Below are 15726 nucleotides of genomic sequence, written 5' to 3' on the forward strand. Positions count from 1 at the left end.
TTGTTATTTACATATTTGAATAATTTGATGAGCATCGTTCTTTTCTAAGTATTGATGTGAGAAATTCCTATGACAGAAATGAGTTCATTCTTAAATAATAAAATATGGAAATCAAAAATATTAACTGTAATACAGAGTTGCTAATGTTATGTAATATAAAACTCAACCACTAGTTAATGACGTTTAAACACAAAAATTTAACTTAATTTGATTTGGTTCCAAAAAACTTGACAGTTTTTAAAGTAAAGTTCGACCAACTGTGGAAATAAAGATACCCTTATGAAACACCTCCGTAATTGACAAAAACTAATTGACTGATATTTAACCTTGACTGTACGTTATTCACAAACCGGTTAACAAAATTTTGAAGAACTGGCCATCAGTTGAATGTAAGTACAAAAAAATCGGTTATTAGCATGAAAAATTGATTTAATACATACCATATTTCGAAATTTTAATAAAGGGTGTCTGTAGTCGACTCTCAGAAATATGCAAAAAGACAAAGTGGCACTTTAAAAAAACAAAATGTATGAGTAAAAATGATTTATTTAATAATATGTATATCTCAAAAATTTGTATAAAATAAAGTTCTTATAAAGGCACATGACTGACTAATAATAAATAAGTATCCTTTGCAATCTAATACAAAATTACCTACGTCTTTCAAAACTTGATGGCACCTGTAAAATTCTCTTTCAAAATTCAGAACGAAACAATAAGAATAAGTAGACAATAATAACAAATCTCTTAATTGAATCGTAAGTAGCATTAATAATAACAATAAACAATAACTCTATTATAAAGGTTTTTAGCCCAGTCTGGAAGAACTACTAGAAAATCACATTATGTCCTATTTAACCATGCGAGGACCAAAAAAATCGTTGTACACAAAACAGAAATCACCTAAAAAATAACAAAATTAACTTGGCGCCCCCAAAACACTATTTCGGGTCGCTCTGTAGCAAATCGGAAGCACTTAAAGCTTAAAATCGTTAAGTACGGCTTACCTACAATAGAATAATAATACAAAGCGTAACACAGATAAATTTTATAGCACGATCAAAGAAATCTTCCCAGTAACTAGCGGGAAACCAAGGATGCTTTCATAATCATACCAAATAAACTGAACGTTCTATAGTTCAGGATCGCAACAAATGCCGTCAAAATTTCCTCTAAAAAACACTTCAAAAATATTTAAATGCGTTATAAAAAGGCGCTCTAAAGGCACTATGACTCGCGAACAAGTCAATAAGAAAATAGTGGTAAAATCTTTGGATTTGTAAAATACTGAAAGCCGCTCGATGCAATCAATCATAGGCAACTTTCTTTTAAAGTTTTTTTCCGTTTAAATCTTTTGACTGTTAATTTTTAAAGTGATTGTTACCATTTTCTATAATGGCAAAATTGGAGGGAATCACATATAAAATATTACTGCCATCTTTTCTGAAGGTGGCCGTTTGGATCTCGGCCGAGACTTGTATATTGACAAGTCGTTGTTTTCCACCCAAGGAGCATTGGACAGTTTTGTTCACCTTCACGGGTAAGTCCGCGTTGCGTAGTCTTAAATCGGGAATTTTAATTAGCATTCCTTAGAAATGAATTTAAAGACTTACTTATAAAATTGGTTGCAAATGTTGCCCACGCATTCCCCGATTCGATCCTCCTGCTTCAAGCTATGTAGGGACACCACTAAATCATTGCCACCAGGACAATGAAGAATTATTAATTGGTCTTGACCTGGGGTTACACTTATTCCTGCAAACAAAAATGATTAATAGTGAGATTTTTTTGTTTTAGAGAACACATATTGTTATATGTATAAAAAATATTTAAAAAAATGACCGAAAAAATTGTGCCATTAATAGTTGAGGCCAAACTTATGTTAATGTTTCAGCTATTGGAAACAGTTTCCGATCTTCGCATTCTCAGATAACTTAAGACTTTACAATATTACTTTCAATGTAGTAAACATTGCTAGCTCCAATTATGAAAATAAATTGTCGAAAATCACGTCAATTCAAATATACATGAGTAATTGTAGTCAGCTATAAAAAACGTAGTTTACATTGGCAAGCCCTCCAGTTGAAGTGTTAATTTAAGCCACTCTTAGATTTAAATTCAGCTTATGAAATGAAAAAGAATATGAGAAAAAATGTGCACGTTGTATCAGCGATAAACAAATACGGGCGTAACGACGTAGCGAAGGTAACAATTGAAAAGTATAAACTTGGATCTTTTAATTGACAATTTAAACCACATTATTTATAAAAAAATAAAAATTAAGTAATTATGTGTTGCTAAATGTGTTATATTGAGGTACCAAATACATTCATAAGGCCCACAAGAAAGATATCTAAAACATGTGCGATCATCAAGTAAAGTATGAAATTATAATAGAGAATGTGTGCGTCCCAGCTTTCTGGAGGTAATTTTTTTCAATCCTTGGAATTAATTCAAAATGAACTTTAACTTACCGGTTAAGTCTTTCAATGGTACCCCCTCCTTCATGTTCCTAAACTTCTCGCAGTCGAGTTTAAAAATAAATTGGTCAGTCACCAACATCACTCTCTCGGCCACTTTATTGAATCTATTGAATTTGGTCACGTAGGAGGAAAACAAAACCTAAAACATAAACTTTTAGTCTTTCACTGATCATGATAAACCAAAAACCCACCTGACTAAAGTGTTTTGTGTTCTTCAAATTATTCACGGCGTCATTGTAGAGGGTGTAATTGCTGTTCTCATCGAGGCGACACAAGTAGTTGCCTTCCCATTTCCGATCCAGTCCATAGTAGGGTCTTTTATTGATCAGCCCGCTAGCGGCACTAATTTTCAACTTCATCTGAGGCCAATCAGATTTATTCACTTTACTTAGAATCATATAGGCACGCCACCTGTTAAACGCCATCCGGAAGAGACGAGCAGTATTCTGAAACAATACTTATAAATTAAAAAAAAAAACTGCTTACAACAGTATATGTATTATGACGTGAAGTCAGTTCTTTGACGTTAAAAAATGTGTCTTACGTGTAATGCCTTAGGTGGCGCTGGCCAGATAATACTTTTGCCGTAGTCCTTCATGGTCTTGGCGCGCTGGAATTTCACCTGCAGTTGGTTGATATAAACTCGCATTTTCTTCAACCTGTAAGCTTCCACCATCACCATTAAGGCTTTCATGCGCTTGTAAAGCTGTCGTGCTTGGTATCCTTGAACTCCAGCGTTAAAACCTTAGAATCACATTTACCACACTTACCTCTCCAAGTTTTCTGAATCAAAGTCACTATACTAGGAATCAGTTCGTTTCTAGAGTTTTCTAGTGCAAACAATGTACGTGGTGACCGGATGAATAATTTAGTTTTTCCATATTTCACGTCGTTACCAAACCCGGTTTCGTCCATCAGCACTTGGACTCCGTCCTTATCGGACCCATTACGGAAATTCGGCCAGGTGTATTGGGAAATCATTTTGTACCTAAAATCTAAATGTTAGAAGAAATCACTACACTTAGGTGTCAAAAAATATCAATGTCCTTATAACTAAACTAAGAAGATCATTTCCACGAAAATTAAAAAATTAGTCAACGATTTGTTAAAAACCTTTTTAAAAACTTGTCATATCGCTGCCTGTAGGCGAAACCGGCTCTCCTAACTCGTACGTTTTCGATAAGTCCCAAATAACTGACTTGATGTTTCACCCTCTCGTAGTCAAAAGCTGAAGCTGATTTGACTTCGTTTGGTTTAATGCATCGCACATAGTGGGGTTCTTTGCTGATAAGAGTCTTGACTAGATCTTGCATGGAGTTTTTGAACAGAGTTCCCGCTGTAGGCGGCCTTTTTGTTATCTGAAATGACGTGTTTTTAACATAAATTGTGAAACGATTATTAAAAACGCACCTGGCTAATATGCTGAGCCCCTTCAGGCCACATCTCCTTCAAGTTGGAATCATTGGAGTTGTAAAGCAGTCTTTTGAAGTCTTGAAAGAGGGTATCTTTGTTTTTGTCGAGGAAGCCTACGATGCAATATGTTACATCGCCGGCATAGTGAGTTATCCTATACAACGACTCAGTTGATATTTAGTGTTTTTAACAATCGCGCAAAACAAGAATTACCTAAAATCAACTTTGTGCCTCAATGTCTTTTCGGTAGTTTTAGTTTGTCTTGACATATAGTGTTTGTGGGTTTTAAGTTGCTTGTCCATGGCCTCCAGCAGTAGTTCATCCGTTACTTTTTCAGCTGTCATTTTGCAGGCGTCGTCCATGATTGCCATTACACCTAAAAGGGCGGATTATTAATGGAAGAGGGTTGAAAATACTTAAAACTTGTGTGCCATTTAAGGAGTTGAAATTTCATAGTAAAATAGTTTTTATGCTAGAAAATCTGTTTTTTATCAACACAAAGGTTATTTCTGAAATTTTACTTAATAATTTTTATTTTTTGCCGTCTCTATTATACAAACAAATAGATGGCAGCACTAGTTCTCTTGCTTTAACTACCAGCATCAAAAAACCTAATCTTACCTTTATGAGGTGCTTCAACCAAATCGCAAATAATTTGATTGTTAAAATACTCCACATTGGTCCACGCAATTCCTTCTCTATTGTACTCTTCCTGTTCCTGTTTCAAAACTAGCTCAATAAACAACTGCTGCAACTTCTCGTTGCAATAATTGATGCAGAACTGCTCAAAGCTATTATTGTCGAAGATTTCGAATCCGTAAATATCCAAAACCTGTTCAAAGTGCGTGTAATTTTATTGAAAATAACTAAAAAAACTACGTACTCCTATGAGAGAACTGCGATAAACCTTCTGTAAGTTTTGGGCATCCACCGCAATGGCAGAATTAATTCGTTTTACGATCCAGCTGAAAAGCCTTTCGTAAATGGCTTTGGCAAATGCATCTCTGCCGAATGACGCCTCCGACTCTGTGTGTTCTTTTCTCATAATGTCACCTCTAGCTGCTATTACTCTCTCGCATAGAGCAGTCTCCAAATCTGCTTTTCTTACCTAATGTATTTATGGTCATAAATAGATTCATTTAATAAATTTATATCTATCATTACTTGCAACAAAGAAGCAACATCATCGACATTCTTTGATTTTTTCAACTCCAATTTGTCTTCGACTAAATTAAATTCCAGTTCTCCCAAATGTAATATCGCAGCCACAACTCTCCACAAAGTATCTTGGTCTTCTTTGCTAAACTAAATAGAACATATTTAGAATAAGAAGTCTTGAATGAAGTAATTAAATTTTACCTGTAAGGTATTCAAAGAGGTGGTAACCTCTCTAAACAAAAATTTGTCATTAATGCTGTCCACTTTAGCGGCGTTTCCTTGCTTGATGTAGAAGTACTGGTCTGGGTGTCTAGATATGTTCAGTTTTCTCAGTAAGTCATCGCCTCCACCCATTAACAACTATAGAAAGAAATTGCATGTTCAAAACTCAAATGGTTCCTTACTTTGCATTAAAATTAGGAAAATATCGTGTATGATTTTCTATGGAAAAGATATTTAAACTGATAAGTGAAAAAAGAAATTACCGAAGATTATATTCAAGCAAGTTTTTAAATCATAAGTATCTAAAATCCAATACAATAACAGAAAGTTGTTGCAAGTTCAACAAAATAAATTAAATTTAACTACAAATAATTAAATAAACTATGTATTTTCTAATTCTTTATTAGAAACTACACAATCCTAACTAATCTCTTCACCTGATAAAAACAATGAAAGTTTCTCTCTCCACCTTGCTGCATCGTCACCCTGGACTTCTCCAAAAGGTAATTGCTGATGTGACCTCCAATGGGGTCGCCTTTGAAATCGAAATGAATGTCCATGTATTTTCCAAATCTCGAAGAGTTGTCATTCCTGTTGGTTTTGGCGTTGCCGAAGGCCTCCAAAATAGCGTTCGATTGAATCAGTACGTTCTTGACACGTTCAATTTCGTGTTTTCCTTCTGTAATTTATACAATTAATGAGGCAGTCATTGATGTCAGTTATATATGTATGTGTTAATACATGAACACTCGGTGACGATCATCCAATTCGGATAAAGTGACTGTTAAAATAGGTAAAAAGAGGTTAGAAATAGGAACGGTTAACACGTATTGATAGTATACACTGTGTGAGCAATCAAAGATATTAGATATTTGCCCGTTCCAATGCATACTGCGGTCAACAAAATGCAAAACATTTAAGCAGACACCCAGTAATTACTTGCTCTGGCAGTCCCGTCCAGACGAGGCAACATCCCTAAGAAAAAAGTATATAAAAGTAATTATTCAACCGCTACTATTAGCAGTATAGATCACTAGATCAAGCTTAGTAGGTACAGTATTAGATAACAATCCATAACTTTCATCGTAACAACAGCTGTAAAATAAATGCTCATAAATTTCCATAAGGAATAATTTATTGTCTGCATTGTAGTGACTATTCTTACATGAGTTAGTCTAGATTAAAGAAACATACGCAGGTCGACGTTACATAACGTCGACCAATTAAAGGTAGTGAATATATTCTATTAAGATTTTCTCTTTCCTAGGAAGATGAGAACATAGTGAAATCAGACAAGTTTATTTAACTTTTATAATAATTTCGAATTTTAGAGACTTTTTAATCTCTCCCTAATTAAATGCTATAGGTGAGTTACTGTGAGTTACCATAGAAACCAAGAATCTAACCAATGCCTAGGCTCGCTTTCCATGTTTCCATGGAAACTACCATTCAGTTGAAATTAGAACCAGATTAATAAATTAACTCCTACTGGTTTAATGCGAATTTCACTATAATTCATGATTCTCTCGCAAAAATTATCTAAATGTGCACGTATTGAAATGTCTCTGGAAAAATTTACTTTATATGCGATTGCACAATTTCAAGGCAAATCACGTCGATCATAAAATTATACGATAAAACGATATTTAAAATATGTCCTGGCAATCTGTACATACGTACATGTTATTCATGTGATTAACAAAAGTGGAACATCTTAAATCGATTTCAAGAAGTATAATTGATTACGCAATTATTAAATAAATTCAAGGCTGATTTAATTATGAGGTTCAATGATTGCATCAAGAAAGTGCATTTCTAATAATGGATAATACACATGTGCCAATTGTAGTTCACCGAAGTATTTCTAATTACATCTAAATCTTACCTTGATTGGTAACTGCAGCGATATATTTCATAATAATTTTAGATGCCTCAGTTTTGCCAGATCCGGACTCGCCGCTGATCACAATACAAGTGTCCCGGCCCTGTTGCTTCATCACTTTGTGTGATGCGTCCGCGATAGCGAAGATGTGCGGAGGGTTTTCGAATAATTCTCTGCCTACAGAAAAACAAATAATTTTTTATTAATAAATATATTTATTGTTTGTTTCAATATATCTATGAATGATTATATTCAATCCTTTTGAAACCGAACGGAAGCGCTTTCAAGTACTGTCAGATGAATCAATTTACTGCCCATTTTTTTCCCATGTATCCAAGTTTACGGCAATCATTTATTTTTACCGGAATACTCTCAGTATTGTTTTAGGTAGGTAATGTTTATTTTAAGATGTGAACTGAAACGATATATGAAGCGTAGTAAATCTACAAAAGATAAGCGTTATTCTCTATATTCGGTGTACAGTGTTAAATTGTCTTCCAGCAATTGTTATAACAAAGGAACGATAAATACCAAAACTCATCAATCATTAGGTGAGTGGATTAAACAAAACATTGTTGCATTTGATCGATTTTCTATAAAAATACATAGAGAATAAAAAGAGAAATCGTCCCCGTAATATGGGATGTTATTCTGTCGCTGCATCGGTTTATACGGTTATAAAGGGATCGTCGTGTCTCGATTTCCTGCTTTGATAGCCGTTCAAATTAACATGACAAATACAATTTTTCTCATCGATTTCAGTCCCTTTGTATTCTCACACTTTGTGCACCGGTTTTCTATTTAACTTGCTTAATAAGTATTTTGAACATGCACCCCTGGATGAAACTGAAGAATTAAAAATATACTTATTAAGTCTCTGGTTTGGTGAAACAATACAGCGACGTAGAGAATCAAGTTTCAAACGGAGAGTTTTTAGTTTCACTTATCTACTAAATCTGGGTCTGAATCTGTATCAATAAGTTCAAGAACTATATCTAGGGCGCTGTTTACTTGCAGGATATTTTGGTATATAACCAATGATAAGGGATAAATTCATGTGAAAGCACAGTGGCGGAAGATGTGAATATTTTAGAAATCGAAAATTTTCCCCTTTAAACCTATTTCACAGCGGTACTCTTCCAAAATCAAAATATGCGCTTATTAGCAAAACCATGGGAAAAAAACCTTAAAACGGAGTATTTACTCACAATATTTTTGTAAGATCCTATTTATTGGGAATTCTCTTAAGTAATCAATTTAACTACCCCTTTCTCTTTTGTATAGGATGTGCGACAATCTCTTATCACTTAATTTCATGTCTGCACTTAATTGTCATGATATCACAAATACCAAAAAAGAAGCGCAATAAAACTACTATATATGCAATTAATGATTTCACCTTACCTTTGTATTTATTCACATAGGATTGGTCGTATATGTTCATAGTTTTGTACGGATTTACAGAGACGCATACTTCTCCGATGTAAGTGTAGATCAAGCCGTTTTTGAATCTGTAAAAGCATAAACAAAAATGTTATAGTTTGTCCGAAAAGAATGATGAGAAAGAGAACCTTCAATCGTTTGATACGAAATTATGATCACGACCAGTCGTTCCAAGATCGAACCGTAAACACACATTTCCATCATCTGCAGCTTCTCCGATATAAAAGAAAAACCGCATATTTGTATATAATAAATTTGAACCGATTGTTCTTCCTGGGTAATAAAAGAACAGTGAAAAAACAAATAGTTTTTCAAAACGAGACTTCCGCCCAATGGCTACCATTTGTGCCGGTCATTTTCCTTAATACCGATCTTTTTTTAAAGTGTGATTTCGATTATTCTGTGATGAACCAAATCACATTTCGTTGGCAACAAAACGATCATAACAATTCCGATGATTTATGAGCACGATGAGTCTCAAATTTGATTTTTATGTCTATCGAAAAGGTCCACCGTTTGGGGGATTATGGCCTCACCTCTTTTCAAGAGTGACATGTCATGGCCGTAAAAATGTTTTATCCGATATTTATCGTAAAAATATAATACGTAAAATGATGGGCCATTAAAGCATACATGACAACAAAGATGACACAGGGAATCGTTATGTTCCAGGCTTCTTGAAATGTAATTTTTAACCTTTTGCGTCCACTGAGTCCTGTGGTGTGACCTTACGGTAACCTTTCGGTGGGTTATTAAATTTCTGTCTGATATACGAAGTATTGGACCCTTTTTGTTCAGGTTCTGGATCACTTCAATTTCACTTTAATTGTTTTTTTTCCAACATGAGAATTCCTTTAAATTATAATGGTGTCGGTTTAAATAGACGAAAGATTCGATACATATTTTTGTGTTAAAAACAATTATTATTAGGTGCTAGCATTAGTCTTCCGTGAAAATCCCTATAAAGCGGGGTCTCATAAATGACGGTGCTAAAACGAATCGTCGGTTATAAATTAAAAATTGTTTGTGCAGCAATTCACTCGTTATCCAGTAATACCAAAATTAAAAAGTTTTTAAGTATTATTTAGTAGATAATATTTATCACGACTTAAAGTAACAGCAGTTTCTATAGTATTTATCGAAAAACGACTGTTGCCTTGCCATTACGAAGGCGCATATAGGAACAATATTACACACCCAAAAAAGGAAATCAAACATTGCGATCCAAACACCATAAATTTCAATGTTATCCGGTCGTTTTCGGTCGACAGATATTTGTGTAGTGCATTTTACCACACTGATTATAATCTATGAGAAATAGCTCACACAACCACGTGTATCACTAGTATTATTTGTAAACAGACATTCATCCTGTCTAACCACGAACAAATAATGTGCGGCACAGCTTTCTTTCGGGTATGAAGAAAAAAATGCGATATTAATAACATCAGGGCACCAAGTGGTGTGGTGCTCATGAACTTGTTCAAGGCAAGCAATAAATAGTTGAAGTTCTCGGTTCTAAAACACTGTTTCATCGTGATTATACGATATTCTGGTACTAAAGAAATAAAAGAACACTGTGAGGGTAACGGCAAATAGCTCGAAGTTCTGGCAACTTTACTTAAAAGATCACTCCCATGGAAACGAAGGAATTAATCAATGATCTGCATTGATACATACACATTTCAGGTAGTAAAAGCTATAGGCATTCTAGATTCTCATGTTCAAAAACCGAATATGTATTAGTCCTGTAAATAGGTTTGCCACAAGTTCAGGTTGGCTCACGACATTTGAAACCAATCATGAGGAATGCTGAATTACTACTAAAACTGATATCAGCATAACTTGTATACATGTTTCCGGGTTCAACTTCATACCTCAAGCTAGAAAATCAATTTATCATTTAAAATATCTGCTGAATATCTGACAAATTTCAGTCCTCTGTACGCACATGGGTACTTCGAATGAAACCTCAATACAAACTGCAGTTGAGCTGAAAAGGAGACAAACCTGCTAAGTAATAATTGTTATGCTTGTCACCGTGTGGTCCTACTCCCACGCCGAGTACGGCAGTCTATTTCAGTGTCATTCACGTCTATATTTAACACTTATAATTTTCAGTAAATATATCGGAAAATACTTAAAAGTACATCTACTGCAAACTTTTGGTAACGTAATAATAATTGCTACAAGGATTTGCACTAATAATTATTATACTACAACAAACTTACACAACCCAGGCATGTAAATAGCTTGAAAAGGAAAGTAAGCCAGGCGGTAAATGCAACCCGGCGTTACCTAATTGATGACTTTTGTATACGCTTGCAAGTCTAAAAGTGCATTTCTCCGTCGATTTCCTATGAGGAATTGCTTTTGTGCAATTTGTCGTCATTTTTACCATTTCCTGCACCTTTTTTTTTTACCAATTTTGACAAGAGAAACCATGACCGTGACCGGAACTAAGTGAAATAGTACCATCGAGCAAGACTAATCAGTAAACGAGTACTGTATGCTGCTTCATTAGGTCTCGCACGGTTCAATGGACAACATTGACTGGCAAAAGTTCTTTCGTTAATTAAAATGGTTCAAATTTCACATCAGACTTTCCTTGAATTATCAAGTTTTTAATAGTGTTTACATACTCTAATCTATAATAGCTAGTGCATTGCTATCCACTTCCTGCTAGACACAAAATCTGGTCGCATTAGCAGGTTTGTTAGTGCTGTCCTTGATTGATAAAACATTATTGCTTGAAATTGAGATATATATGTGTTTCATAATTTGCGAAGAATTTGAAAAAATCTCACAGATTTTTTCCAATTTTTCAAATAATGAAAATTTCATCTTTTGTTCAGACATTTTTGGAACCACTGGGATTTATTTTGGTCTTATAATGACTAATTTTGTTGAGCAACTTTAACCCAATTTAACCGAAACTCTCTCTGATGAGTTCCTGACATACATTCTTTTATTACACACTGTCGGCTATCTCATTGAGGGCCAAGTTATTAATGTGCCGTTATCTTTCACATCAAGCTTTCATAGAATCAGGAAACGTGATCAATACCAAAGCTCTATTTCCACTTTTCCATCGAAATTCGCTTGTAAGTTGAAGTTAGCACCACGTTAATAATTTAACTACAAAAAATATGACTAATTTTAACGATATCCCTAGTCGATAGGAATATATGCCACTCATCTGCGAATCTTGCGATCTATTGACACCACGCAATGCACACACGGTATAGGCATGATTGTCAGTCGCATTATTCCATATTAAACACAATTTAAATCTACTCGTACTAAATTGCTTAACATGACTCATAATAATGAGCCATGTCAAGGCATTCCGCAAAGGATGAAAACGTTTGCAATGATGTCACCTCGTTGGCGTAACATTTAAATATGTCTTGCTACTTTTTACTTTGAAAAGTCATATGTATAGCAACATATGTAAGTTCGAAATTTTTACTGTTTACACACAAATAAAGATAATGAATGTGATGTATGTAATAAAACTAAAGTAAGTAATAAAATTACGAAATTAAAATTTAAAGCAATTTCCTCCATCTTTAGTGATTACAATTGAACATAATTAGTCACAAAACAAAGCAGGCAATTGAAGAAATTAAACGTAAATGAGATTTGGTTTGGAAATGTGAGTTAACATGTGGAATAAATGCATAAAAAACTGATTCATTTTTGGACAGGTTTACAGAAAAATCGTTTTTATTGTTAATACATTAAATTAAATGGGAAAATGTTACAATTTTGTAAGACTTTTAATGTCGTACATGGTGTTGCCAAATCTTTTTGGTTTCCAAGATTAAAAAAAAAATCAAAGGAACATACCTCAAAAACGAAAAAGATGGTTGAAAAAGAGTTCAATTCGATTTGGATTGAAAATTTTGACTAATTTTACATTTTTAATGAATCTTGGAAGAAATTTGACAACACCGTTTACGGCATACCACAAGTCTTCAAATAATGGCAACGTTTTTCCATTTCCACAATTTCGGAGATACCAATAGTGGAAGCACTAAACAAAACACCCTGTATAGTCATAAGAAACTTCATCCTGCGTTTAAAGTCCGACCATAAGATGTATAGAATTAAAAAGAGTTAAGTAAAGCAAAAATAATTAATTAATACTATTAGCAGAAACTTGATTGAAGAATATTTTCATACTGTATTAGCTATTAAACTTACTCATTCATGAAATCATCTTATCTGAACCCAAACCACAAGCAGTGGTCACAGTCATACCGTTTAATGCTCGGTTTAATGAATTTCATGGTGTAAATATGGGTCTTTTAAGTGAGATTAGCTCTAACTTTACAGAAATGATAACAAAAAAAAATTAATTAAAAAGAAAATTATTCTAGAAAGAGTAAAATTGCCAGAATTACGAAGAATGAAAAGTATTACGTATCTATGTACAGTTTTGCAGTCAGGCACGTGGTGTCTCAGTGAAATGTAAAGAAGTAATATTTAGCTGTCCGGGATTAATACGCTTGTTAATCATAAACGAACATCGATTGAAATTCATGTTTCAATATGAACCGTACATATTGGTATTAATTAACCGCTGGATTTTTGAGTATTATGTATATTTTTTGACATGCTTCAATATATATTACGAATCGATTAAAAATAGCAAAGGCTATGTAATAGGAACATCGATGTCTAAAATCCACATTTCGAAGTGTTTTCTAAAAATTAATCAATATAGTTTTATCTTAGATAACGGGTATGTTGTCTATTATTTGAACAAGTGTTTTCGGACTTATTATGAAATATGGATGTAGAGCCAGCTTTTAAAATTCCTCAAGTGATTTAGGATGCCGTTTAATGAATAGTAATTAATATTCACTTTACATAATGAACGTTCTTACAGGCATGACAACTAAGCACTTAGGCACAACCTAAATTCGTTTAAAGAAATTAATAATATATATAGCTCGATTTTCTTGTCGAAAGTGAAGAAAAGTGACTTCTGTGACCTGTATTGAATGGTAAGCTTATGTAATAATTCTGGATATAATTTAATATAGGTATTTCCCTTAATTGTTCAATTCCAAGAGTTTAACAAAATAAGATTGACAAGAATGTTAAAAATTATGAATCACTTCATTTACATATTACATATACATATACAAGTATTTAACTAGGTACATTACATTGAGCATAATTTAGCATTGAAACTTGGATTCAGTTTGACAAAAATAAATTATACTTAAACATGAAGATGAATTTGGAAATTTTGCTTGGTACGAATCGAGGAGGTGACCTTAGTCAAATACGTGGATCTACACTAACATTCAAAATTTGAACTAAAAAGGAAGTTATGATTGCCTGATGATGACTTATATAACACTGTTCTAAGGACTATGCCAACTTTGCCCAAAACTTGCTTAACATTTAATTCAACATTAATTTTAAATTTGTGTAGGTGGCAAGCATAAAGCTATGCTTTCTTAGGAAAGTGATGCCCTAACATAGCGGTCTTAATATGACGTCAATAACACTATCTAACGTCAATGATGGTCGTACCTACCGCTACCTAAAAAACCACATGAATGTAAATGCATATGCAACGTTTTATTGCAGCCGGTAGCTTTGAACAAATACTTTGACATATTTAATTTACGAACAATGGAAGTTTTATTTAATTTTTAATTGAGAGGTTTAAGATATACATAAGCCCAAATTTGACACACTTTGAATGCTCGACTCATAACATCTCAAAATACCTTAAAATATATACTTCAAAATTACCTTGCAATACCTTGAGTGTGTATTTCAAAATACTTAAATGATCTGTTCCTTGTTGAGAAAGTTTCAATTGAGGCTTTAATGTTGCCTTTGCAATAAAGGCAGACTCAGAGCGTTGATTAATCTATAGAACTAAGTGAGTCATTGAATAATTTCATTGGAAAAAAATGCCATTCCCATTTTTACATGTTTCTATAGAATCAACCCATGATTTTTGGGATAGATTTTTTGAGGGCAAACCTTAGGGCATGCCAATTTTCATAACTAAAGCAGGGTCTATCGAAATTCTTTATTCCTTAATGCTAATCCTTAAGAATTTAATAAAATAGCACTTATTGATATTATTTATTCAATTCCTTAATGATTCATTTCCAATTTTCTCTGCAAATGCCTGCATCTTAAAAACACCTAACTCCCTTACTTTTAGAGATTTATAACTAGTTCTTGAGAGATCCTCAGAGGAAGGAAAGGAATTTTTATTTTATCATTTTTTTCTTTTAACCACTTTTAAGAAGGATATTCATAGCAGAATTGCTTCAAATAAGAACTGGAAAAGCTATTTCTATAAAAATAATTGAAGAAAAACTGCCTATTAGCCAGTTGTCAATATAACATTATTAATATTTAGGGAGTTGCATATACCTTGTTATGCATTGTAAGTTAAGAAATAAAAATTAGGATTTATTAAGAAATTGGATAAACTTGCGTTTACTGAGTACTCTGAGAAGTAGATCACTGAAGTATTTTGATACATATCTTGGAGGTATGGGATAGTGTTTTCAGGGTATTTTTTAAACAATGTAGAACGACGCCATAACAAGAAGCCGGGCACGACATGCTTTTGTTTTTTTTCGACATACCACGACACCTGCCCACTCAACTTACCTGACTTCTAAATTTTTCATGAAATGGTCCAAGTCAATTTTGTCCATTAGGACAAAATCGCCCACGCCGACCTCCCTAGAAGTTGCCATGTCCGTTTTTCCTACTTTTTAAAATCAGAAATGTCTCATTATTCGAAAAACACTTTAAAAAAAATTGGCGGCTTATGAGTCAACATACACCGAACTATACAATTGTTTCGACGGACCGCGGACCGTACTAAGTTCACGTCGAACGAAAGCGAGTAACGAAATTTTTCCTGTGTCGACTTCGTGAGGGGAATCGGGTTATCGTCTGACGGGTCAAAGACTACGGTGCCGTGATTTACTAAGTAGACTAACATTCAATATATGCAAATTCCGATTTGATGCAAGTTTAACTTTAAATGTGATATCTAATTCTTAAATTTTCAATGGATATTGTACTTATCACTTTAATATTGTTCTAATTAAGTTACAATAGGGTCTC

At 33.6% G+C, this 15726-nt stretch overlaps 1 protein-coding gene across 2 annotated transcripts; it reads right to left on the reverse strand.

Moving 5' to 3' along the window:
• Positions 1–528: 528 nt before the first annotated feature.
• On the reverse strand, positions 529–15524 carry Myo31DF (Unconventional myosin ID). 2 transcript variants are annotated; one of them, XM_066284366.1, is made up of 18 exons: positions 15262–15524; positions 8563–8669; positions 7162–7335; positions 6216–6251; positions 5714–5955; positions 5256–5414; positions 5061–5201; positions 4780–5004; positions 4518–4728; positions 4110–4272; positions 3894–4050; positions 3597–3841; positions 3254–3471; positions 3028–3206; positions 2675–2929; positions 2475–2622; positions 1614–1755; positions 529–1560 (listed from the first exon to the last, which is right to left on the reverse strand). In XM_066284366.1, the coding sequence occupies exons 1-18, from the start codon at positions 15348–15350 to the stop codon at positions 1362–1364; spliced, it is 3090 nt and encodes a 1029-aa protein (XP_066140463.1). In that variant the 5' UTR covers positions 15351–15524; the 3' UTR covers positions 529–1361. The 2 variants fall into 2 exon arrangements, with proteins under 2 accessions (XP_066140463.1, XP_066140464.1); XM_066284367.1 differs by lacking the exon at positions 6216–6251 and having other exon boundaries at positions 15262–15523.
• Positions 15525–15726: the final 202 nt, after the last annotated feature.

This window comes from Euwallacea fornicatus, chromosome 7 (genome assembly GCF_040115645.1).
Source record: "Euwallacea fornicatus isolate EFF26 chromosome 7, ASM4011564v1, whole genome shotgun sequence".
In the NCBI taxonomy this organism is placed as follows: domain Eukaryota; kingdom Metazoa; phylum Arthropoda; class Insecta; order Coleoptera; family Curculionidae; genus Euwallacea; species Euwallacea fornicatus.